This window comes from Acomys russatus, chromosome 29 (genome assembly GCF_903995435.1).
Source record: "Acomys russatus chromosome 29, mAcoRus1.1, whole genome shotgun sequence".
NCBI lineage: Eukaryota > Metazoa > Chordata > Mammalia > Rodentia > Muridae > Acomys > Acomys russatus.
In genome coordinates this window covers 28,213,793-28,237,244 of record NC_067165.1, presented here as the reverse complement: position 1 = coordinate 28,237,244, position 23,452 = coordinate 28,213,793, and the positions used below count along the sequence as shown (strand labels likewise).

The 23,452-nt window shown below is 47.6% G+C and overlaps 2 protein-coding genes across 5 annotated transcripts in view; both read left to right on the top strand.

The window, feature by feature from the left end:
- The window catches only part of Cep85 (centrosomal protein 85), a 32,415-nt gene extending 12,838 nt beyond the window's left edge, over positions 1–19,577 (top strand). For 3 of the 4 annotated variants that reach the window (XM_051171235.1, XM_051171238.1, XM_051171237.1), the window contains 11 exons: positions 218–912; positions 2,607–2,740; positions 3,158–3,275; positions 5,287–5,472; positions 9,463–9,615; positions 9,964–10,115; positions 13,358–13,451; positions 14,366–14,416; positions 16,633–16,740; positions 18,212–18,437; positions 19,119–19,577. In XM_051171235.1, the coding sequence (XP_051027192.1) occupies positions 218–912; positions 2,607–2,740; positions 3,158–3,275; positions 5,287–5,472; positions 9,463–9,615; positions 9,964–10,115; positions 13,358–13,451; positions 14,366–14,416; positions 16,633–16,740; positions 18,212–18,437; positions 19,119–19,279 (2,078 nt within the window). In that variant the 3' untranslated portion in view covers positions 19,280–19,577. The remainder of the gene's footprint in view (positions 1–217; positions 913–2,606; positions 2,741–3,157; positions 3,276–5,286; positions 5,473–9,462; positions 9,616–9,963; positions 10,116–13,357; positions 13,452–14,365; positions 14,417–16,632; positions 16,741–18,211; positions 18,438–19,118) is intronic. The other variant, XM_051171236.1, reaches the window with a different exon arrangement.
- Positions 19,578–21,878: 2,301 nt separating this feature from the next.
- On the top strand, positions 21,879–23,282 carry Sh3bgrl3 (SH3 domain binding glutamate rich protein like 3). The gene is made up of 3 exons (XM_051171571.1): positions 21,879–22,046; positions 22,569–22,736; positions 22,847–23,282. Exons 1-3 carry the CDS (start codon positions 21,999–22,001, stop codon positions 22,910–22,912), a joined length of 282 nt encoding a protein of 93 aa, XP_051027528.1. The 5' UTR covers positions 21,879–21,998; the 3' UTR covers positions 22,913–23,282.
- Positions 23,283–23,452: the final 170 nt, after the last annotated feature.

Genomic DNA, 23,452 nt, shown 5'->3' with positions numbered 1-23,452 from the left:
TAGCCATAGCTGGCTGAGAATTGTCAGTGTAGCCCATGCTGGCCTCAAACTCAGGATAATTATTTGCTTTAATTTCCCAAATGCTAAGATTATAGGCACAGGCCACCACTTTAACTCCTACCTGCTCTTTCTCTCAGGAAGAGAACATCTAATGTAGCAACCGGATGAGAAAGCTTGCTGCTTTAATTCTGACTCAAGGAAGATCTTCTCTCCACAGATTTTTGCAGCTCAGGCGGCAGCCCTTCTTTCCAACCAATCAAAAGCCACATAACCATTCCAACAGCCCATGTGATGCCTTCTACTTTGGGGGCCTCTCCTGCTAAACCAAATTCTACTCCCTCTGGGCCGCCTTCCTCTAAACTCCCCTTGCCAGGGTTGGCTGAAGGTGTGGGGATGACAAGAAATGGAGACTTCGGTGCAGTGAAACGTTCTCCGGGCCTATCAAGAGACTTCATGTATCTCCCTAGTGCTGTTGGAGAAAACGGGATTCAGCAGTCCTGGTTTCCAGCAGTCGGCCATGAAAGAGAAGGGGAGATGAGGAAGTTTGATATTCCTAGCATGGAGTCCACTCTTAACCAGCCAGCCATGGTAGAGACATTCTATTCAGATCCCCATTCCCGAGCCCACTTTCCCAACCCAAGATCTGATACAAATAAGGATGTATACAAAGTATTGCCAGAATCCAAGAAGGCACCAGGCAGTGGTGCAGTGTTTGAGCGGAATGGGCCACATGCTAGCAGCACTGGGGTACTCCCTTTGGGACTTCAGCCAGCTCCTGGGCTTTCCAAGTCACTATCCTCTCAGGTGTGGCAACCAAATCCTGACCCTTGGCATCCTGGAGAACAGTCCTGTGAACTCAGTACCTGTCGACAGCAGTTGGAATTGATTCGTTTACAGATGGAGCAAATGCAGGTAGAAAACCATTTCTTGCATTTTGCATGTTATGTTCCTCCTTAAACTGCCTAACTTCTAAGTTTTAAGGCTTTTGTTTGATTGGTTTGTTTGGTTGGTTGGTTTTGGTTTTTCAAGACAGGGTTTCTCTGTGTGTATCTCTGGCTGTCCTGGATTCACTTTGTAGACCAGGCTGGCCTTGAATTCACAGTGGTCCACCCGCCTCTGCCTCCCGAGTGCTGAGATTAAAAGCATGTGCCACCATGCCCAACTTGTTTTTTTTGAGTCAGGGCTTCTCTGTGTAACCCTGGCTGTATGTGAGTATGACTGTGGGTTTGTACATACGATGGGTGCAGTGACTGAGAAGGCCAGAAGAGGGTGTTGGATCTCTTGGAGCTGGAGGTAGAGGCAGTTGTGAGCCACTGATACAGGTGTGAGGAACTGAGCATAGGTCCTCTGGAGAACCTTAATTGCAGAGCCATCTCTCCAGCCTACCTTGCCCTTGACAAGTTTTAACTCTAAAGAAAAAAATTTATGAATAAAGATGACATCTGTAGACAGAAAATGAAAATGGAGTTACTGGCTATTAAACCTGTTGCTGGGCCGGGCATGGTGGTGCACACCTTTAATCCCATCACTTGGGGAGGCAGAGGCCAGCCTGGTCTACAAAGGAAGTCTAGGACAGCTAAGGCTACACAGAGAAACCGTGTCTGGAAAAACCAAAACCAAAACCCACACAAAAATACCTGTTGGTGTCTAATAAATTCTGATAATTTATAATTCTGATAATTCTCTCCAAAATAGAGAATTATGAGGGAAAGTTCAAAAAGTTAGGATACTAGCGTATGGAATTGTATTTAATTCTCATAGCACTTGATGAGCTAATGGTAGAAAATTAACAGACCTGTAGAATAAATCTGCTCAGGGTCACAAACGGGTTAAGTGGCAGAACTAAGGATTGAAGATTGTCCTTTTTGGGTTTTGTTTTTGCTTTTTTTGAGACAGGGTCTCTCTATGTAGTCCTGGTTGTCCTGGAGCTTCCTGTGTAGACCAGGCTGTCCTTGAACTCCACAGAGAGTCAGCTGCCTCTGCGTCCCCAGTGCTAGGATTAATGGTCACCACACCCAACTCTTAAGACTGTCTTGAGGGCCCAGGTGAAGGCACTACTGTACAATCCAGAGCAAGGGTCCCATCTCCAGAACCAGATCATAAAGGTGGAAGGAGAGAACAAGTACACAGTTGTGCCCTTGACATCCACATAAGTTCTCTCTCACACGCACACGCACACACACGCACAGTCACAATAATCAACATTTGAAGTTGGATATGATGGTGCTAGACCCTGCCTCAAGAAAACAGTAGAATGGGAAATGGGGAGTCTCTTTAAATTTTTGTGTTTGTGTTGTTAGTGTCCCCTCCCTCCCCTGTGCTGCTGAAGAGTGAGAAGGAAGCCGGGTGTATTCTTCTTCCCTGACCTGTGAGCTCCTGATTTAATAACTGACCTTAGAAACTAGAGACTTTCTGAGCAGAGTTTCGTTGGCAGACATCTCCCTGGCAAGTTCTTTCCAGTCATGCATCAGAGCTAAAATTATTTTAAAAACTGACTTTATCAGGCTGAGCCAGACTAGACCTTGACGTCCAATCCTGAGTACTGGTCAGGTGTTGGCCGTTACCCGGGATGAAGCGCAAACCTCCTTGGCTTGTTTGTCTTCCAGCTTCAGAATGGAGCCATCTGTCACCACCCTGCTGCCTTTGCGCCTCTGCTGCCCACCTTAGAGCCAGCACAGTGGATCAGCATCTTGAACAGTAATGAGCATCTCTTGAAGGAAAAGGAGCTTCTCATTGACAAGTAAGATGGCAGAGTATGGGTGTCCCCCACTGTACCCCTTTGTTTAAGCCCATGCCTGGCCTCAAGGTAGAGTCAGCTTGATGTGTGGCTTGCTCTCACTCTTACTAACGTGGTAGGCCAGTCTCCTGCAGGGGCTCTGTGGAAGGAGGGCTTACAGGAGCTGACTGGTTCATTACAGCTAATCTTTCCTTGTTTTTTTTTCCTTTAACCCTTTTCTCATTTAATCCTACCTTTCAGTGAAATACAATGTTTAGCATATATTAGTGGTATAATGGTGTTGTATATATAGCTGCTTTCCAAAATGTGATGTCTAGAATCAAGATCTAAGGAGTGTTAGCTTTCTATCTAAGGAAAATGGCTTATACTGTAAAGGAGTTAATATCCGGATCTCAAATCTGACTCTCTTGGCTTTTGCAGACAGAGGAAACATATCTCTCAGCTGGAGCAGAAAGTCCGAGAGAGTGAACTACAAGTCCACAGTGCCCTTTTGGGCCGCCCTGCACCCTTTGGGGACGTCTGCTTGTTGAGGCTACAGGTAAACATAGCCCTCGGGCCAGCGTTCTTCTTTCCATGATTTAGTATTTTCCTGTGCTTAGATACCCAGGAAATACACAAGGAATCAAAGGACAGAGGTGTTCTGCCTTTAAAGAATAAACATCTTAAGCTATGTTGAACTCTTGTGAAGTTGGGGACTTCAGGGGAAACCAAGTGAGAGTCCAGATGTTTTGGTATCAGAAGATGCTAGAAGGAGAGGAAGGCAGGGCATTGTGGATAGTAAGGTCCTAGCATCCAGTAGTAGTCTTAGAAGGCCTTGTGTTTTGTATGTTTTTTTTGTTTGTGTGTATTGGTGGGTTTTTAAAAATATTTATGTGGGGGATTGGCGAGATGGCTCAGGGGTCTGGTTCAATTCCCAGCACCCACATGGTGGCTCACAACTGTCTGTAACTCCAGGTACAGTGACTCGACATCCTAACACAGATATACATGCGGGCAAAATACCAAGGTATGCAAAAATAATCATTAGAAAATAAATGGCAGCCAGGTGTGGTGGCGCACGCCTTTAATCTCAGGAAGGCAGAGGCAGGTGGTTCACTGTGAGTTCGAGGACAGCCTGGTCTACAAAGCGAGCCCAGGACAGCCAAAGCTACACAGAGAAACCCTGTCTTGAAAAACCAAAAATAAATAAATAAACAAATAGCAGCTAGACTATTTTAAAAAATATTTATGTGTATGAATGTGTTGCCTACATGTTTGTATGTGCACCAACATTCATGCCTGGTGCCTGAGGAAGCCAGGAGAGGGTGTGCAAAAACAAGTAATCTAAACCAGTGTGCTTTCTCTCCAGCCCCTGTGTGTCTGTGGAGGCCAGAAGAGGGCATGAGAAATCGCTGAACTAGTTAAACTAGTTACAGATGGTTGTAAGCTGTCATGTGGATGCTAGAATCAAACCTAGGTCCTCTTAACCTGCTGAGCCATATCTACAGCCTTATTTTTACAGGGCTTTTATTTATTTGTTTGTTTTTCTTTTGAGTTTTTCAAGACATGGTTACTTTGTAGCCCTAGGTATTGTGGAACTCATCTGTAGAGAAGGCTGGCCTTGAATTTAGAGATCTGCCTGCCTCTGCCTCCCAAAGGTGTGCACTACCACTGCCTTGCTTTCTTAGATCTGCCAACCTGGCCAAATAAAGAGTGTCAGAGGCAGTGGGAAATGTAGAGCTGTTCTCATGGTCATTGTTTTGTATCTAGGAACAGCTAAAAGCATTTTCTCACTGAAGTCACTGTCCATTATGGTTGAGAAGAAATCTGTTTCATAAACTTAAATTACGCTGCTGTGGACTTTGTTTTGATTTAATTTTATTTCTAGCGCCAGGCGTGGTGGCTCACGCTTTTAATCCATCACCCTAGAGGGAGAGGCAGGTGGATCACTGCAATTTCGAGGCCAGTCTGGTCTACAAAGCGAGCTCAGGATAGCCCAGGTTACACAGAAAAAAACTATCTTGGGAAAAACAAAAACAAAAAATTTAAAAAAAAAATTTCTATTTCATGTGCATGGGTATTTTGACTGCCTGTATGACTGTGTACCATGTTTGCTCGGTGCTCATGGAGGTCAGAGTGGTACTTCTGAACCTAGAACCAGAGTTACAGACAGTTGTGAGCTGCCATTTGGGTGGTGGGAACTGAATTGACTGAACTGTAGTCCTCTGCAAGAGCAGCCAGTGCTCTTAACCACTAAAACATCTCTCCAGCCTCCAGTATTGCTGTTAAAATGGTGGTTCTCAAAGTTGAGCACACATCAGAGTCACTTGGAGGGCTTACCATAGCACAAATGACTAGGATCTGTCCCTAGCATTTCTGATTCAGTGGGCCAATGAGTAAGATTCCAAAACTTAACAAATTCCAGTAACCCATGATAAGGACTTTCTTGGTCCTAGAGAAGAAGCCCTGCCTGAAGAAACCGTTAGAGAAGGATGATACTCGACCTGCAGTGTGATGGAAATATGTAATTAATGACTGGGAGCCAGTTACAGGGTCAATGTTGTTTGCAGGAGTTGCAGCGAGAGAACACTTTCTTACGGGCACAGTTTGCACAGAAGACAGAAGCCTTGAGCAAAGAAAAGATGGAGCTCGAAAAGAAACTCTCCGCTTCAGAAGTTGAAATTCAGCTCATCAGGGAGTCTCTCAAAGTGACACTACAGAAGCACTCGGAGGAGGGGAAGAAGCAGGAGGAGAGGGTGAGCTGGTGGCTCTTAACCATGTAGTCTGGTCTACTTCTGGTCTGTTTCCCAGAACCAAGAGAAACAGGTGAGACTCTTCATCAGAGTCTCACCCAGGCCCGTCTAGAGCTGGGACTCTGCTTTTCTGCCTCATTCTACCGAACTCCTCTAGTCAGGGAGGGTCGTACAGTCCGTCACTAACCTAGGTTCTGTTGTGCGGCCAGCTCTCTGGGAAACCAGTCCTGGCTGTCGTAACACATGGCACATGGCAGGAGGTTTAAATGCCTGTGGTAAAGTGATCTCCACCCCGTCTGGTTTCTTTTCAGTCTACTGAAATGTAGAGAACAATTTCTTTCTTGCTACTGGATTGTGAGTTTGTCGGTGCTCTTAGAATTCCTTAGGATGAGGGCATAGAGGATGCCTCAGAGCACTGGCTGCTCTTCCAAAGGTCCTGAATTCAATTCCCAGCAACCACGTGGTGGCTCACAACCTCTATAATGAAGTGTGGTGCCCTCTTCAGACGTCCAGGGTACAGGCAGGCAAAACACTATTATATGTATATATATGTATATCTCACATACATAAATCTTTAAATAATAATAATAATAATTCTTTAGGATAAAATCGGTCACTATTGGGGAAGGTCTTTAAAATCTTGGGTTTCTGTTTTCTCCAAAAATGTTCTTGGGGGACTAATTTAGCTTTAGGCTACTTGTACAAAAACCAGTTACAGCAGTACTTCTTTTGTTGTTGTTTTGGTTTGTTTGTTTGGTTTTCGACAGAGTCTCAGTTTTAGACCTGACTATCCTGGAACTTTGTCTGCCAACTAGGCCAGCCTCAAACTCATAAAGATCCATTTGCCTCTGCCTTCAAAGTGCTGGGATTAAAGGTGTGGGCCACCACCACCCCATCAGTGCTGCTTTTTTAAATGCCATTTGTTCATACGGGGCAAGTGTACAGAGGATGACCTGTGGCAATTGGTTTTCTCCTTCCACTCTTCCGACCCTAGGAATTGAACTCAGGTCATCAGACGTGGTGGTAAGTCCCTTTATCTGTTCAGCCGTTTCAACCACCAGTTTTTATTTCCTTGTGATAGAGGGCTCACTGTGTTGTCCAGACTGGCCTTAATTTCATAGATACGTAACTTCTGCCACACCAGGTTTTCTTTTGCCTTTGTGTAATGCCGCCTACATTTAGGATGGGTCTTCTCACCTCAAGTAACCAATGTAGATAAATCCTACACAAACATGCCAAAAAAGACTATCTCCTCAATGATTCTAGAGCCTATCAAGTCACAGTATGAATCTCATGGGCTTGTTGAGTTGTGGCATGTGCTGAGGTAGCTCATTGGGTAAAGGGCTTTCTGCAAAAGTTCAGCTGCTGGTTCCCACAATGGAAGGAAAGAAGCAACTCCTGTGCTCTCACATAAACACCATGAATATGCACAGTAATTATTAAAATAATAGTTAAAGAGGGAGAGCATGGCTTTAATCCCAGCACTTAGGAGGCAGAGACAGGCATATTTCTGTGAGTTTGTGACCAGCCTGATCTGTATAGCAAGCTCTATACACTGTCACTAAAAATAAAAGAAATGAGTTTGGCTTTTGGATTCTCAGGGTGACAGCTGTTCGGGCTTAGGGTCTTGTGGTGTACATAGATTTATTTTACTTACAGTTGTGTTCGGCCCTATACTTCATCCTGTTGCCAAGGATTGGTGTTCCTGGGTCTTGAAGCCTCTCATTTGACCTTTCAGATGTATAGTTGGAGCTTCTTACTGGAAAAGCCCGCATGAGGGTGGTTAGCTTGCACTGAGAGTCACGTGGATCCCCTGAGTTCTCAGGTCTGTAATTGAGACCTGTCTCTAGACGTACCTGGTACTTCAAGTATCCAGACTCTTGGGAGTTGTCTGTAACCTCCACGTAGATTGCAAGTCCTCCACCATGAGTAATTTATCTCTCACTATATACTTTTATCCTCTGAAAACATGTTAAAATACCACATAGGTTTTGTTTTAAATACTTTATTTTATTTATGTGTGTAAGTCTATGCCATGTATGTGAAGGTTCCTGCCTGAAGAAAGCATTGGATCTTCTGGAACTGGAGTTACGGGAGGGTATGAGGTACCTGACATGGGTGCTCCTACCTGCCGAGCCGTTTCAGCAGCCCCTGTTTTTAGTGTGTGTGTGTGTGTGTGTGTGTGTGTGTGTGTGTGTCTGTGTGTGTCTGTGTCTGTGTGTCTGTGTGTGGTATTAGATAGCCTTGGATCTGGAGTTGCAGGTGGCTGTGAGCTGCTGGATTGGGTGCTAAGGAACCAAACTCAGGTCCTGTAGAAGAACAATACTCTGACCTGCCAAGTCAGCCCACCTGTGAGCCAACCTTCACCCCCCTCCCCACCTTCGAGATAGGGCCTTTGACATGTAGTCTTGACTAACCTAGCTTTCACCATGTAGTGCAGACTGGCCTCAAAACTCTTACCTTACTTACACAGACTGGGGGTGTATTTGTAGATTATCCCACCCACGCCACATACTTTGTCTTCTCACTATCATTTTTTTTTAAGGCAACAAGGTTAATCTCAAACTCAAGCAGATCCATCCACCAGCCTCTGACCCCCTGAGTGTTGGGTTAGAAGAATGCAACACCACACCCAGCTTGTCTTTTTTTTTTTTTTAAAGTTAATTCTTTGTTTTACATGTGATCATTTTACCTTTTTGGCTTGTAATCTACATTTGGTATATCATTACTTTTCAGTAAACTTCCCAGGTGATTTTGGTACAAACTGACGTGTAAGAAGTACAGGGTTAGAGCTTAGACCTGAGAGATAGCTATTTTCAAAATTGTACTTAATATTGTCGTGTCTATGCTCTGAACAGAAGATATCCGCCTCACTTTTTCTGTTTTCTTCTGTTCCCCTGGCTTCCTTATTTGTAAGCCACAGAAAGCCTCTTTAATCAGCAACACTTAAGGCCTCCTTCAGGGGCAAGCACTGTGCTCTGCTTTAGGGGATGATAACTTAGCAACATGGGTATAATCCATAGAAATACCCATTTCTCTTAAAGAGTTTACCCTGTGACCCTGTCAGACAAACGATAGTGTTACACAGTGCTACGGTTTTGTGTGTTTTGATGTGTACCTGTGTTTAGCTTACAAGGGTGTTAGCATATCACATTTATGTAGTGCTCTTGGGAGCCAGACAGGGTTGTCAGATCCCCTGGAACTGGAGGTACAGGTGGTTGTGAGCTGCCATGCTGGTGCTGGAACTAGAACCTCCTTTGTTGAGTCATCTCTCCAGCCCAGATACTAGTTTGGGATTTTTTGGGGTTTGGGTGTTTTGTTATGTTTTTGTTTTGTTTTTTATTTAAAGTCAATAAATTTTTATTTAAGGGATTTTGATTGCTCTGTTGGCCATCCACATCACTCAGGTTCAAGCTTTCTGACAATAGCCCTTTCTCAAAGAAAGGTGCTTAATCCATGTGTGCCACCAACCCTTTTTCTCCTATTTCTCCTCGAACTAAAGACACCGTCATGACAACTTTAAGGTTCTCCACCAGAGGAGTTCTGGAAGTTTTGTCAAATAGTTTACTTTAGGAACTATTTAGATCCGCCCCTCACTTTCTGATCTGATGGATACAGCTTTGTTTGCTTGTTTGTTTGTTTGTTTGTTTGTTTGTTTTGAAACAGCCTTGGCTGTCCTGGATTTGCTTTGTACACCAGGCTGGTCTTGAACTCACAGCCATCCGCCTGCTTCTGCCTCTCAAGTGCTGGGATTAAAGGTGTGCGCCGCCACTGCCTGGTTGGATACAGCTTGGAAACTACAGTGGGTGCTCTTTATCCTTACCCTTGACTGGAGAGTTCAGCAGTGTTAGCTCTGCAGTTATGTTCCAGTCCATGGTAAAGGCTGCTTAGCTTCTTGTCTTCGTTACAGTAGAACAGCATGCATACCTCCAAGGACAGACAGCAGTCACTGAAGATAAATGGAAACAGACTTTTGACATCTCTTCCCACTAGGTAAAAGGCCGTGATAAACACATCAATAATTTGAAAAAGAAATGTCAGAAGGAATCAGACCAGAACCGGGAGAAGCAGCAGCGAATTGAGACATTGGAGCGCTACCTAGCTGACCTGCCCACCCTAGAAGATCATCAGAAACAGACGGAGCAGGTAGCAGTGATCTCTGGCTATACTGGGAGTAAGCAGAAAGTAGCCAGGCGAGGGGATGGTCTTACTGTCTCCGACTTCTTGAAAGGCATATTCCAAAGGAGTCATGTCTAGCTAGATTCACAGCTGGATCTCCCCCCACCCCCACCCCCACCCCAATTTGAGACACAGACTTTCTATATAGCCCTGACTGTCCAGGAACTTGCTGTGCAGACCAGGCTGCCTTCAAACTCCTAGAGATCCGTCTGCCTCTGCTAGGATCAAAGGCTGCACTACCACACCCAGCCTAAGGACTCCTGGTATTTGAGATACCCACTCAGTTTTTCTTGGCTAAGCATGCCTGTCTCTTAGCTTAAGGATGCTGAGTTAAAGAACGCAGAACTGCAAGAGAGAGTGGCTGAGCTGGAGACTCTGCTGGAGGACACCCAGGCAGGCTGCAGAGAGAAGGAGGTTCAGCTGGAAAGCCTGAGAAAGAGAGAAGCGGAATTCTCCACTAGACATAGGTAATGCCCATGGGCTTGAGGGAAGGAGCATTGTTCTTGTGCGATGTTAACCCTGAGTAAATGTGCTAACCTCTTCCTCCTTAGAGCTTTGTTTTCTCTGCATTGTGACTAATGGGGAAGTTGTTGATGGGCAGGGAATTTGTCTTGGTGGTATAGTGGGGATTTTGTCATAGTATGATTGAGAGAACCAGTCTCAGTGCCTAACATAAGATAATCCTTGAGAGCCAGGCATGGTAGTACACGCTTTTAACCATAGCACTTGCACTCAGGAGTGCAAGTTTGTTTATTATGTATACAGTGCTCTGCCTGCATATACACCTGCAGTCCAGAAGTGGTCATCAGATCTCATTATAGATGGTTGTGAGCCACCATGTGGTTGCTGGAAATTGAACTCAGGACATATGGAAGAGCAGTCAGTGCTCTTAACCTATCAGCCATCTCTCCAGCCTGGCAGGCAGATCTTGATGAGTTCAAGGCCAACATAGTCTACATAATTTCGTACCAGCTAAGGCTACATAGTGAGACTGTCTTGAAAGGAAAATGATTTGCAGTGTAGGAAATGAGATCATCTGTATTTTCAGAAGTGAATCTTGATGCTAAGGCCTAGGGACTATTCACGTTTTGAGTCTTTAGGCTGGAGGCCAGCAGAAGCATCTGTTTCTTATCAGCCCTCAGAGTTGATTTTTCTTTTTGTTTTTAGTGGGGATGTGTTTGAGACAAGGTCTTACTCTGTAACCCTGGCTGGCCTGGAGCTCACGAAAGATCCATCTGCCTCCGCCTCAGAAGTGCTAGGATCAAAAGTGTGCGTCACCACTCCCAGCCCTCAAATTGTTTTTGATTGTTAGGATAGCCTCTGAGAACAAAAGAAGATGCTATGGCTTACTCTCAGGGCATTTGGAGAGTTAGTAATAATTTCTGAAAAAGATAGTTGTGGTTCAGCAGCTTCCTGGAGTGAGTGTTTGTAATAGGTAGATTGAATTTCTCGTCCTGTGTTGAGGCACAGTGACTGTCTTGTTTATCTCAGTGATGGACAGTGCTAGAAGTGATTATGAGGGACCAGTAGAAGGAAGCATTGGTTGGAACCAGAATTAGAGGACTTTTGTAGTTTCATCTCTGTTGCTGTGATAAAAATACACTGCCTAAAAGCAATATAGGGGAGGAAGGGATGTGTTTCATCTTAAACTTCCAGTTTACAGTCCATCATGGGACAGAGGGGCCCCAGAGGGATGCTGCTCCATCACGGGGCACAGGGGCCCTAGAGTGATGCTCCTCTGTCACAGGGCACAGGGGCCCCAGAGGGATGCTGCTCCATCATGGGACACAGGGGCCCCAGAGGGATGCTCCTCTGTCACAAGGCACAGGGGCCCTAGAGTGATGCTCCTCTGTCACAGGGCACAGGGGCCCCAGAGGGATGCTGCTCCATCATGGGACACAGGGGCCCCAGAGGGATGCTCCTCTATCACAAGGCACAGGGGCCCTAGAGTGATGCTCCTCTGTCACGGGGCACAGGGCCCCCAGAGGGGTGCTGCCGTCTCTGTCACAGGCTCATGCTTACCTAGTTGGTTTTTTTGTTTGTTTGTTTGTTTTTGTTGTTGTTGCTTTAATTTTTAACTATGTGAATGTGTCTATATGTTAGTCTGTACACATGGGTGCAGGGACCTGTAGAGGCCAGAAGTATCAGATCCCCCTGGAGCTGGAGTGGCAGGTGATTGTGAGCTGCCCAAACCCAGGTTCTCTGCAAGAGCAGTAGGCTTTCATAATGGCTGCACCATGTCTCCAGTCAAGTTAGATTTTTTTTTGTTGTTTGTTTGGTTGGTTTGTTGGTTTGGGTTTTTGTTTGGTTGTTTGTTTTTGCTTTTGTTGTTTTGAGACAGGGTTTCTCTGTATAGCCTTGGCTTTATAGACCAGGCTGGCCTGGAACTCACAGGGATCTGCTTGCCTCTGCCTCCCGGAGTGCTGGGATTAAGGGAGCACGCCACCACGCCCGGCCCAAGTTAGATTTCTTTTATTTTTTATTTTATTTATTTATTTATTTTTGGTTTTTTGAGACAGAGTTTCTCTGTGTAGCCTTGGCCATCCTGGACTCACTTGGTAGACCAGGCTGGCCTCGAACTCCCAGCGATCTGCCTGCCTCTGCCTCCCGAGTGCTGGGATTAAAGGCGTGTGCCACCACGCCCAGCCTTCTTTCTTTCTTTTTTTTTAATAATTTATTTATTTTTATTTTATGTGCATTGTATGTAAGTGGGTGTCAGGTTTTGGAGTTACACACAGTTATGAGCTGCCATGCGGGTGCTGGGAGTTGAACCCGGGTCCTCCAGAAGAACAGTCAGTGTTCCCAACCACTGAGCCATCTCTCCAGCCCCCCAAGTTAGATTTCTTATGCAGCCCAAGACCACCGGACTGGAGATCATACAGCTCACAGCCAATCTGATCTAGAAAACTCTTCAGTCAAGGCCTTGAGGGTTTCTAAAAGTGAGTTTCCCTAAGATGATTCTAGGCTGTACCAAGTTGGCAAGTAAAGATGACTTAGGATAGGGACAAAGCTGGCTCTGCCCTATAATGCACCAAGGAAAAAAGGTCTGTTTTGTTTTATGATGGGGTCTCGCTCTGTATTCCAGTGTGACTTGATACTAGCTATGATAGAGCAAATCCCGCTGTCTCCGTTCTCTGGTACATGCTAGAATTTCACACATATACCACCATGCCCAACTAAAAGAATTCTTACGTATTTTTCAAATTTTGTTTGTTTGTTTTTGAAGATTTGTTTATTTATTTATATATTATTATTATAGTGTTCGGCTTGCATGTACACCTGCAGGCCAGAAGAGGGCATCAGATCACATTACAGGTGGTTATGAACCACCATGTGGTTGCTAGGAATTGAACTCAGTACCTTTGGAAGAGCAGGCGGTGCTCTTAACCATTGAGCCATCTCTCCAGCCCCCAAATTTTATTTTTTACTACCAAAACAAAGCATGTAAGAGCCTTTGCCAGATAGAGAACTGGTGGTGTGTTGTATGGATTATGCTTCCTAATAAAGGAAACTGACTACACTGAGTGTCGCTGTCTGTCAGGGTACCCTTATCACACCATCCTCAGCTGTGGGTAGGAGGCTGAGACTGTTTCCTCCAAAGACATAGTAAATAGCAGAACCAAGAGTTAAAAGCCCCCCCCCCCCCAAAAAAGATAAAAGCCACAATGGTTCTGATTACATAATTCTAGAGGGAGACATTGTCTTTCAGCTTGCAAGATAAACAGTCTATGGAAGAAGCCAGTGAAGAAGGCCTCAAAGTGGAAATGGAATCCCAGCAGAAGGAATGTGATTCCCTCCGAAAGGTGATTAAGGGTATCTGGGCTCTGGCCCAGGTGGCTGGGAGGACAGAAGAGATTATATACTGGGAAGGAATCAGGAGTTGCTGGTTTTAAGCCACCTAGGGTCTGCTCCCAAGAACTTCCTTCCTTCTGAGAAGTCAGCCCTGTACAGTAAGTTTGCATTTTAGGTATTCAGTCTTATGACAAGCAAATTGCCTGTCAGGGATAGACATAAGAGTTAGGGCAGTGGGCCGTCACATGAACCAGAGCGGTGCACTACAGTCATGGTGCACTGCAGCTCAGGTGCTCTGTAGTCACGGTGCGCTGCCGTCACGGTGGAGGTCCTGGAGATCCTGCTAATAGTCACCAGAATGTGTTATAAGCAGTGAGGTGGCCCAGTTTCTCGAATGAGCAAGTATTAGAGATCCAGTAACCTGCTGGTGAGACAGGTTGCAGGTTAGCAAAAAACATCCAGAAATGTCTTAGAAACTGTGAGTGCTTGAGGCACAGAAAGCTGGCACTGTTTAGGATCTCTCCTTGGGTAGTTACTGTGACCAAGCTCTTAACCCATACCTGTTGTAGCCCTGGGTAGGGAGACTCAGTAAGCTGAATTCGTCCCTTTCTGAGGAATTTCTGTGTGTACTAGGAGTTTCTCCCACTGACCTGCACTCATTAAGTGAAGGTCCCATTCCCCCAGAAGTGCTCATGGAGACTGTTGTGTTCCTCTGTAAAACTCTGTGATGACCAGAACACGGAGTCACAGGAGTGTGAACGTAGATGACGACGATCAGGAGAGTTTGAGTTAGACTTCTATAGGTCATGCTAACCAATCCTGGTCTCATAATGGGCTGTAGCTGGTCTTGAATCAAAGATCCTCTTGCAGCCCCTTTTCAGTCAGCCTTGTGCTTGTGGCCTTCCTTGATAACTTTGCCTTTCAGGTTGTGGAGAGGCAACAGCTGAAGATAGAGCAGCTGCACTCTCAAGTCCAGGTGAGCAGGGAGCTTTGGCCCATGGTGGACAGGACTGAGGGATGCAAGCTGGGAATTCAGCTTCTCATTTCACTCCCTTCTCTGCCATGTGGTTTGCTTGTTGTTTGCTATACAAGAAGGAAACAGTGCTTCTGAGCCTCCTGTCTCCTTGAGAGGACAGGTACACTAGAACTTTCAGCACAGTTCTCTGAGAGCGAGGCTCCTATCACCCTGGGGGCGCAGTGAGCTCAGGAGAGTAGTGACTAGGAGGAAAGGAGGTCAAGGACGAGTTTGTGGAGATTCTGAGTATTAATGATGGGGCGTTAGCCAGGCAAGGGAGAACTGACTAGGACGGTACTAAATCCTGTAGGAGAAACAGCAAGATGTGAAACGACATAGTTTGAACACGACCCTGCAAACAGTTTGATACTGTTGAAGTACAGCCATGTACTGCTTACCAGTGAGGAGACATTTTGAGGAATGTGCAGTTAGGTGATTTCATGTTTGTGAAGATTACAAAATAAACTACTGAGACGCTTATCACTTAACTGTTTCTTACTAGACCTCATTTTCTTGTCTGCAGTCCATCCTTGATCCAACATCCTTCTGCAGTGTATGACTATGTGGAGTTTAAGGTAGTGAGTGGAGAGCTGAGCAGAAGAGGTTATGGGACGTTCTCGTCTATCCTACAGTGTTAGCTTTTACTTTTATTTTCTTTGCCCACATGTATGTATATGTACCATGTGTGTGCCTGGTGCCCACAGAGGCCAGAAGGGGTGTCACATCCCCTGGAACTGTACTTACAGATGGGTTTGAACCATAAGTATGCTGGGAATCAAACCCAGGCCTCTGTAAGAACAGCAAGTGTGGCTGAGTGTGGTGCGCATGCCTTTAAGCCCAACACTCGGGAGGCAGAGGCAGGTGGATCTCTGTTGAGTTTGAGGCCAGCCTGGTCTACAAAGCCAGGACAGCCAAGGCTATACAGAGAAACTCTGTCTTGAAAAACCAAACAACAACAACAAAACCAGCAAGTGCTTTTAACTGCTGAGCCGTCTCATCAGCCCCAGCCAGGATGGGTTAACTTGTAATCTGTAGTAGGTGATGGGACTCTTACTAGAACATTTAGTTATGGTGAGGGTTATAATTGAGATTGGCATGTTGTAAAGAGGCAGCAGAAAATCTAGTGAGGTGATGGGTTGTGGCCTAAGGCATAATGACAGAGAAGAGGTGTAAGGAGACAGACGGAAGAAGCACACAGAAGGAATCAGTGGCTGACAGGAGTCGAGGCTTGAGGAACAGCAAAGAGCCATGCAGGGAATGGTCTCCGACCACTGATAACTCCTGCTTCCTACTTTGGGCCAGTGTAGGAGTATTTATTAATTGCTTTCTCTGAGTGAATTAGGTTTACTGGTTGGTTGGTTGGTTGGTTGGTTGGTTGTTTGGTTGGTTGGTTTGAAACTCTAGAAGGTTTTACACCAGGGGCTGGGGGATAAGTGTTGGGTGGGTGTGGCAGCCCACCTGTTTGCCAGACACAGGATCCCTGGAGCAAACTGACTAACTAGTGTACAGGGTGAAGAGGAATGCAGAAAAGGTACATCAGCCCCTGGCCACCATAGAGTGCACAAGTGCATGCTTGCTTACACACACTTGCAAGCGCACATATGCAAACACATGCATGCAGCCCACACATACATATGCAGAAAGTAAAAGGATTTTCATATCAAACTGTTGAATTGCACTGAGGAAAGCTGCAGGCCACAGGCTGCCTTTACAGTTATGTCTGTGTGGTTCATCTCTTTCAGTTCTTGTCAGGAAGTAGTCACACCTGGAGAACATTTTTAATGCCAGGGTTTAGTTGTCAATGGCTCGCTAAGTAGAAGGATTTTAATGAGTGGTTCTCAAAGCTGTGCCCTGTGTGAGGTTGAATGACCCTTTCACGGGGTTATCTAAGACTATTGAAAAACACACTTACATGACGATTCATATCTGCAGCAAAATTACAGTTACAAAGTAGCAATGAAAATAAATTTGTAGTTGGGCGTCACCACATATGAGGAACTTTATTAGAGGCTCACAGCATTAGGAAGATTGAGGACCACTGAGCTCTTCTCAGATAACCCCTAAAAGCTGTGTGGTAGGGTGGCACGTCACGGTGTTGCCCAGGAGAGACCATATCATGTAAGTCCCACTTGTTACCTTGCTATGTTGTGCACAACATTTTGCTGTGTGCTCTTTAGAGCCTAAAGCAAGAACTGGCTCAAGAAGAAGGAATAAGCCAGGCCGTGAGAGAGGAAGCGCAGCGCAGGGAGACGGCCCTGCAGCAGACCCGCACAGCTGTGAAGGAGGTGAGCACCGGCCCCTAGAGCCTTCACGGATCTCACTTCTCCTGTTGCCCACCCCATCCCTACCCTCCAAGAATATGGAGGAGGCTGTAAGCGTCTTAGCAAAGGAATGGGTAATAGCCTTGCATTACCTGTCTTAGAGTGGCCATAATCACCCAGGAAGGCTTTTCAGATGTGGGATCTGCTCCCCTTCGTCCTCCCCATCAGTCTTCCTGCAGCCATACGTTTGTGAGATTAGAGGTGGGGAAGGAGAGATGAAGCAGGCTGAGTAGGGCATGGCTGTAAACCGGTAATCCCAGCATTTAGGAAGGACTGAGTTCAAGCCAAGCCTGTCTGTCTCACACATACAGCCCCAAAAGAATGAGGGTTTTGTGGTACTCACGTAGGGGATAGCGTTGTCAGTAAGGCCCACTGAAGTTCACTGGCCAAGTGCTAGAGAGACATCTTCCAGAACTAGGACGGTTAAATGGCCCCGTGTGCATGAAGGGCAGACTAGAGATGGAGGAGGGTGGCTGAGGTGGGGGGTGCTGAGCTCTCAGAAAGAGAAGGCAAAGACAACCTCACATGATAACTCTTCTGTATAGGAAAGCCTAATTGCTCCAGTGAGAGTTTGAAATGCAGAATGCTAGAACTTCACCTCCCTGGAGGAGGGCAAGAGGACACAAGTTCAAAAGCAGTCTGGTTAACAGAATGAATTCCAGCCAACCAGGGTTACTCTGTATCAAATAAGCAAGGGTTGGGATATAGCTCAATTGGTAGGGTACTTGCATGCATAAAGCCCTGAGCTATAAACTGGGGGAGGTGATACATACTTGTAGCCCTGTACTTGGAAGGTAGAGACAGAATGATCACAAGTTCAAGGTCATCTTCAGCTGTGTAGGAGGCTTGAGGCCAGACTGGGCTGTGTGGCTCTGTGATACCCTGTCTTAAAATGGGTGGGGACAAGATGCTTTCAGCTCTGGATCTTCAGGTCTCTTTTCTTTCTGAGCCACACGCCCAGTGGCTCCTCTGACAGCCTGTTATCAGGCTGGCTGGTGGCCACTTTTGTCAGGGTGGCAGGGTGAGATTGAAGCCAGTATCTCCTCAGATGTCACTGTTCACGTTAAGCCATCTCTAATAGCCTGGCTAACTGAGTTGGCTGAGGGACTGGCTTCAGATAGAGTTCCGAGGGTGGGAGCACTTTCTCTGGTTCCTGGACCGAAACCTAGAGACTGATGACTCAGATCCTGCTGAGGAATCGTTTCTCCTCCAGTGCTGGGTCCCTAAGGGCCTGGGCACAGCCTACGCACAGGAGGAGCTAGTATTTGTAGAGGGAACGAAGGCTTGGGGAAAATGGCCCCAAGCCTGTGTGGGTAACAATGGGGAGAGACATTGTCTGTGACTCAGTTTTCCCTCCACACACACCCATGTACATTCAAATACTCAGGTCCTATGGCTCTCTTTGGGCCTTAATCCGTTTATCATATTTGCTTAGCTCTCGGTGCAAAACCAGGACCTGATTGAGAAGAATCTGACACTGCAAGAGCACTTGCGACTGGCCCAACCAGGGTCCTCATCGTCACCAGACACAGCCCAACTAGCATATGAGCTGCACCAGGAATTGGCCAGTTGCCTTCAAGATCTGCAAGCTGTATGCAGCATTGTGACCCAGAGGGCCCAGGGCCACAACCCTAACCTCTCTCTGCTCCTAGGCATTCACTGTGAGTCATCAAAAGGTCCTTCCTTCTCCCACTCCAGCCAACTTGTTATTCTTACGGTAATTGTGAACCAGGTGCATAGGCCTAGCCACTGCCTTATGGGAGTTGTCAAAGTAAGTGTTTATTAAAGTGTTTCACAAACAGGACTCCTTAGAGGGTGCTTGCATGGAGGACAAACAAAAAGCAGGCCTTAGGCAATATATTATCTGCACACTAGTCCCAGTTTGTTCTTTAAAGGTGTCATATCCTAGCCAGGTGTGGTGGTGCATGCCTTAATCCCAGCATTCAGGAGGCAGAGGCAGGTGGATCTCTGTGAGTTTGAGGCCAGTCTGGTCTACAAAGTGAGTCCAGGGTAGCCAAGGTTACACAGAGGAACCCTGTCTCAAAAAACAAGACAGTGTCGTGTCCTTTTAAAAAAACAAAAAGAGCAAATAGCTTTCAGGTCTCTCTTCTTCCCGAGCCATACACCCAGTGGCTCCTCTGACAGCCTGTTACCAGGCTGGCTGGTGGCCACTTTTGTCAGGGTGGCAGGAAGAGAATGAAGCCAGTGTCTCCTCAGTTTGGGGTTGTGGCTTATAGTAGAGTCCTTAGTCAGAAGCTGTAAGAACTGCTGTGCATTCTGCCTGGTCCTTGTGAAGTTTCAGTCACCCAATTTTCTAACACTTCTTGAAATCCTCTCCTCAGCCACCCAACACCCAGGGACTCAACTGGATCTGCAGAAGCCAGATGTGATGAGGAAAAAACTAGAAGAGGTTCAACAGCTTCGTCATGACATTGAGGACTTAAGGACCAGCCTGTCAGACAGATATGCTCAGGACATGGGAGAAAACTGTGCCACACAGTGAGGAGTGCCAGGGAGGACCTGGCCTGCTACTAGCCTTGCCAGAAGGTTCCTGCCCTGACTGACAGTCCTGCCTCTGCTGCTGCACCCAGAGGGGAAAGCCTGTATGTGGGGACAGGGTTGTGAGAAGCCACCCTGGCTTGCTGTACACTGGCTTTGTCTTGTTCGGTTATGTTTTGCTGGTTATCTTAATTCACTCTTAAAGGCTGAGTTACTAATTAACCTTTTCACAGATTGAATAGTAAAGTTCTCACAGGCTGTTCCCAGCCCTAACCTGCCATCAGAAGCCAACAGGCTGCTCACCTCTCCTCTCCATCCTTTAGGGGGTGGGTCCATGCCCATCCCTATTCCATACCTTGGTCCTGCTGATGCTCTCTCTGTTACGAGAGGCCTGAAAGGTTAATAAGTAGGAGTAGCAACCTTCTGAGAATTCTCAGGCCCCAAGATGCAGCTTCCTGGGAACTCAGCTGGCTTTCTGGGTTTTCTCAGGTACCTGCTACCTCAGGGCTCTTCCCACAGAGGCCTCAGGGTTATCTTCCCCTTAGCAAAGTCCCCCACTAGGATTGCTGGCTTGGGGACTACAGCAGGGCTCCTCAGCCTCCCTGCTGTGCCATCTTTTACAGCAAACTACTTAGCTACCTGTGTCCCTGGAGCCCTGGGCGTATGGCCAGCATAGCCTTTCTCCTTTGCTTGGGTCTTCCAGGTAGCCAACTTGGGGTACCTAAGTGCAGACTCCTCTGTGGTTTCCCTGTGCTTTGGGGTTAGACAGAAGTGTCCCCCAGAAGATGACAGGGCAACTGCTGCGCTGCTTCCCCTTCCCACTGCCAGGCTTCTCTTCTGAGGTTTGGAGGATTTCCTTTAACTGCTCTGACCTCCTTGAGTGGTCAGAGCACCTCATATGGGTCAGGGCTAAGATAAAGTGTTCAGTGTTTCCTGGTGTTTTGTGTTTCTCTAGGGCCTCTGACCCTCAGCTTTCTGGTTTTTCTTGCCTCCTGATTTAGGGATTATCTCAGTTTTATCTGATTGTTGGGCCAGCCCTCAACCTCCTCTAGTTTGGAGTCATGGGCCCTGTATGTATGAGGAGCAAAGTAGTTCAGGGGTGCAGAGGCAGCCATGACAGGACTTTTGCTAAGCCTTGGGGTTGTTCAACGCACCCTAGACCTCCAAGGCCTGATCAGGCCTCTTTACAAGTGTTTTACAAGTTTGTGTTTTATTTATGGAGTGCTTTCATAGTAGCCACCCTGCTGACTACCTGTCTGCCTCCACCCTGTGTCATCAGGAGCCCAGCCTCCGCGCTCACGGGTATTTCTTTTTGTAAAGTTTATAAAGTTATTTATATGAATCTTTGTTATGTCAACTGGTTTGTATTGCCTATTTTGATTACAGAATAAAACATTTAACGGATGCTTCTGTTTCCTGTTGCCTCTCAGCATCCCTTGCCCACTCTTCACTTGGGATTGTTGTGGCCAAAGACTAGTTTAGAACAACTTTAGGCAGATCCAGCTTTGTGCCAATCTCTTCCCACTTCTGCTTTGCGTGTGGACACATGAGGTCTCTGCCTACACTCCTGTTGCAAAGAGCTCCCCCACAAGCCAGTTGTCACCACAAGGTTGCATCAGACCCCCCAGAACCACTTCTGGGTTTTCTGTGGCTTTGGGGAAGTCACTGCCTTGTGGGCAGCAGGGTTGTCTTCCTGGTCTCTACTCCCAAAGGGGACTATTGTGAACCTAACAGCTTCCTCCAAAATTTGGATGGGTGCTGGACTCTTCCACTTCATCAGCTGAAATCTTGTTTTGAGGTTTTGTTTTGGTTTTGGTTTTTGAAGACAGGGTTTCTCTGTGTAGCCTTGGCCATCCTGGACTCACTTTGTAGACCAGGCTGGCCTCGAACTCACAGCGATCTGCCTGCCTCTGCCTCTGAGTGCTGGGATTAAAGGCACTCGCCACCATACCTGGCTATCATCAGCTGAGTTCTTAATATTAAGAGCTGTGGGGTATCAATGCAACATCACTCCAGAACTAGCTATGTATCTCATAACCAAGGACCTGTACACGTCCCGCTTTCAAGTCCCACTAGCCTTTGCCGCCTCTGCATGCTAGTGCACCTTACCTCCATCTGACTCCTGGAGGGTGTGCCCCCACTCCCTCGCTTAGAGCCACCACCCTTTCTTGTCAGAGCCTGTTTGAGTTGAGAGCTGTTTAGAGAAAATATCCTGGCTGCACTGCCCCTCCCCGGCCCCAGGTGCGCCCACCACCCCCACCCCTGGCCTTTGCTGCTAAAACCTGAAACCGGACCCCGCCTTCCAAAGTTCGTGTAGTATTAAGAGACCCTGTAGACGAGGGTGGCACTGTGCTGGGCACTGGATGTACAAAACCCCGGTAAACTGGGGAGAGCTTTTAGCTAAACCGGTTATTCTGCCTCCCCAGCTACAGACCATGAGCCCCAGATCAGAAAGGGCTGATGGAGTAGCCAAGCAGTTGCAGAGGACCAAGGTCCTCTGGGCTCCAGGCCACAGAGCGGGGAAGGGAGGGGGCCTCCCGCGCAGGGCGGTGTCGTGCAGGCCCCGCCTTGCCCGCCTGCGCAGCTCATTGGTCCTGAGCGCAGTGACTCGCGGGCGGAGCAGGAAGGAAACCGCTCCCAAGCCCGGCGGCCGCGTACTTCTCAGCCGTGCTGCCGCGGCTCCTACGGTCCCTCGGTTGGTCTGAGTGTCTCCTGTCTACAGCATGAGTGGCCTGCGCGTCTACAGCACGTCGGTCACCGGCTCTCGTGAGGTAAGTATGTGCCTGGGCCGGAGCCCGGGGCGGGCGGACCGTCTCCTTGTGCTCCGACCGACCGGCGCCCGGTAGCCGCCCCCACGATGGAGGCAGTGAGGTGAAGGGTATGGCCTCCGAGGTCTGGTTCGGGGGCGCGGCTCAGCCTGAACGCCTCCACCAGGGATTCCCTTGGCATCCGCAGCATGAGCTGCCCATACTCATCCCCCATTATGGGGCCACCCATTCTCTTGCACCCCACCCCACCCCCCCTTAATCGCAGCTTCCTCTCCACGACGAGGCTTTGGAGGAGGGTGTTTCTCCTGCAGGGCCTGCCTCTGGCTGAGTCCAGCTTCCCTGCCTTGCCCAGAACTTGACCGGCTTCTCTTCCTGAAACTCATGTAGTTTCCCGCTCGTCGTTGGACACTCCTTTAGTGGCCAGAACCTCTCCCCAAGAGTGGGCAAGAGGACTTACACCGGACCAGAGCTCCTTCCATAAATCCTCCAGCCTGCCTGCCAACCCTGTCAACCCTCTGCCCCTAGATCAAGTCCCAGCAGAGTGAGGTGACCCGCATCCTAGATGGAAAGAGAATCCAATACCAGCTAGTGGACATCTCCCAGGACAACGCCCTTCGAGATGAGATGCGAGCCTTGGCCGGCAACCCCAGGGCTACCCCACCCCAAATTGTCAACGGGAACCACTACTGTGGGGTATGGGGTTTGGGGTCTGGGGGGTGTTGGAGGACTGCAGCCAGGGTCAGGCCTGGGCAAAGCATTAGGGTCCCCTGCATCTGCACTCAGGTGACTACCCCCTCCCTCAGGACTATGAACTCTTCGTGGAGGCTGTCGAACAGAACACACTGCAAGAGTTCCTGAAGCTGGCCTGAGCTGCGATGGCCACAGTTCCCTACCCACCTCCTCTCCAGGCCTTGAAGGACCTTGTGACCAACTCCCTGTCATTCCTGATCTCACCTTGGAGTCCCTCCCTTCAAACCCTGGCCCCTTCTGTAGCCTCCTCTCCTTCGTTCAGAAGCAACATTCCTTGCTACCAACTGGTCTCAGAGACTGTCTTAAGCAAAGCCACCATGCTGGCTGTCCCTGGCCAGGTCTTGGGGTTACCTCCCTGCCTGATGGGCTTGTCTGTTGGTTCTATCAGCCAGATCTGCCAAAGGGCCTGCATGCCCTTCCTGGGAGTGTCCTAGAGACAATTAAATGCCCATTCCACTTGTGCTGTCTGGTTGTGGTGTCCTGGGTCCCTGCCTGGCAGAGGCAGGTGGTTCTGCTGGTATTAGAGCTGTGCTAAAGTGTGTGTGTGTGTGTGTGTGTGTATGTTTGGCTGTGTCTGGCAGCACATGACCATGGTGGACATGAAGGTTATGGGCATGTCGGCTGAGTCACCCTCAATTTCCTGTGCAGGTTCTGGTATC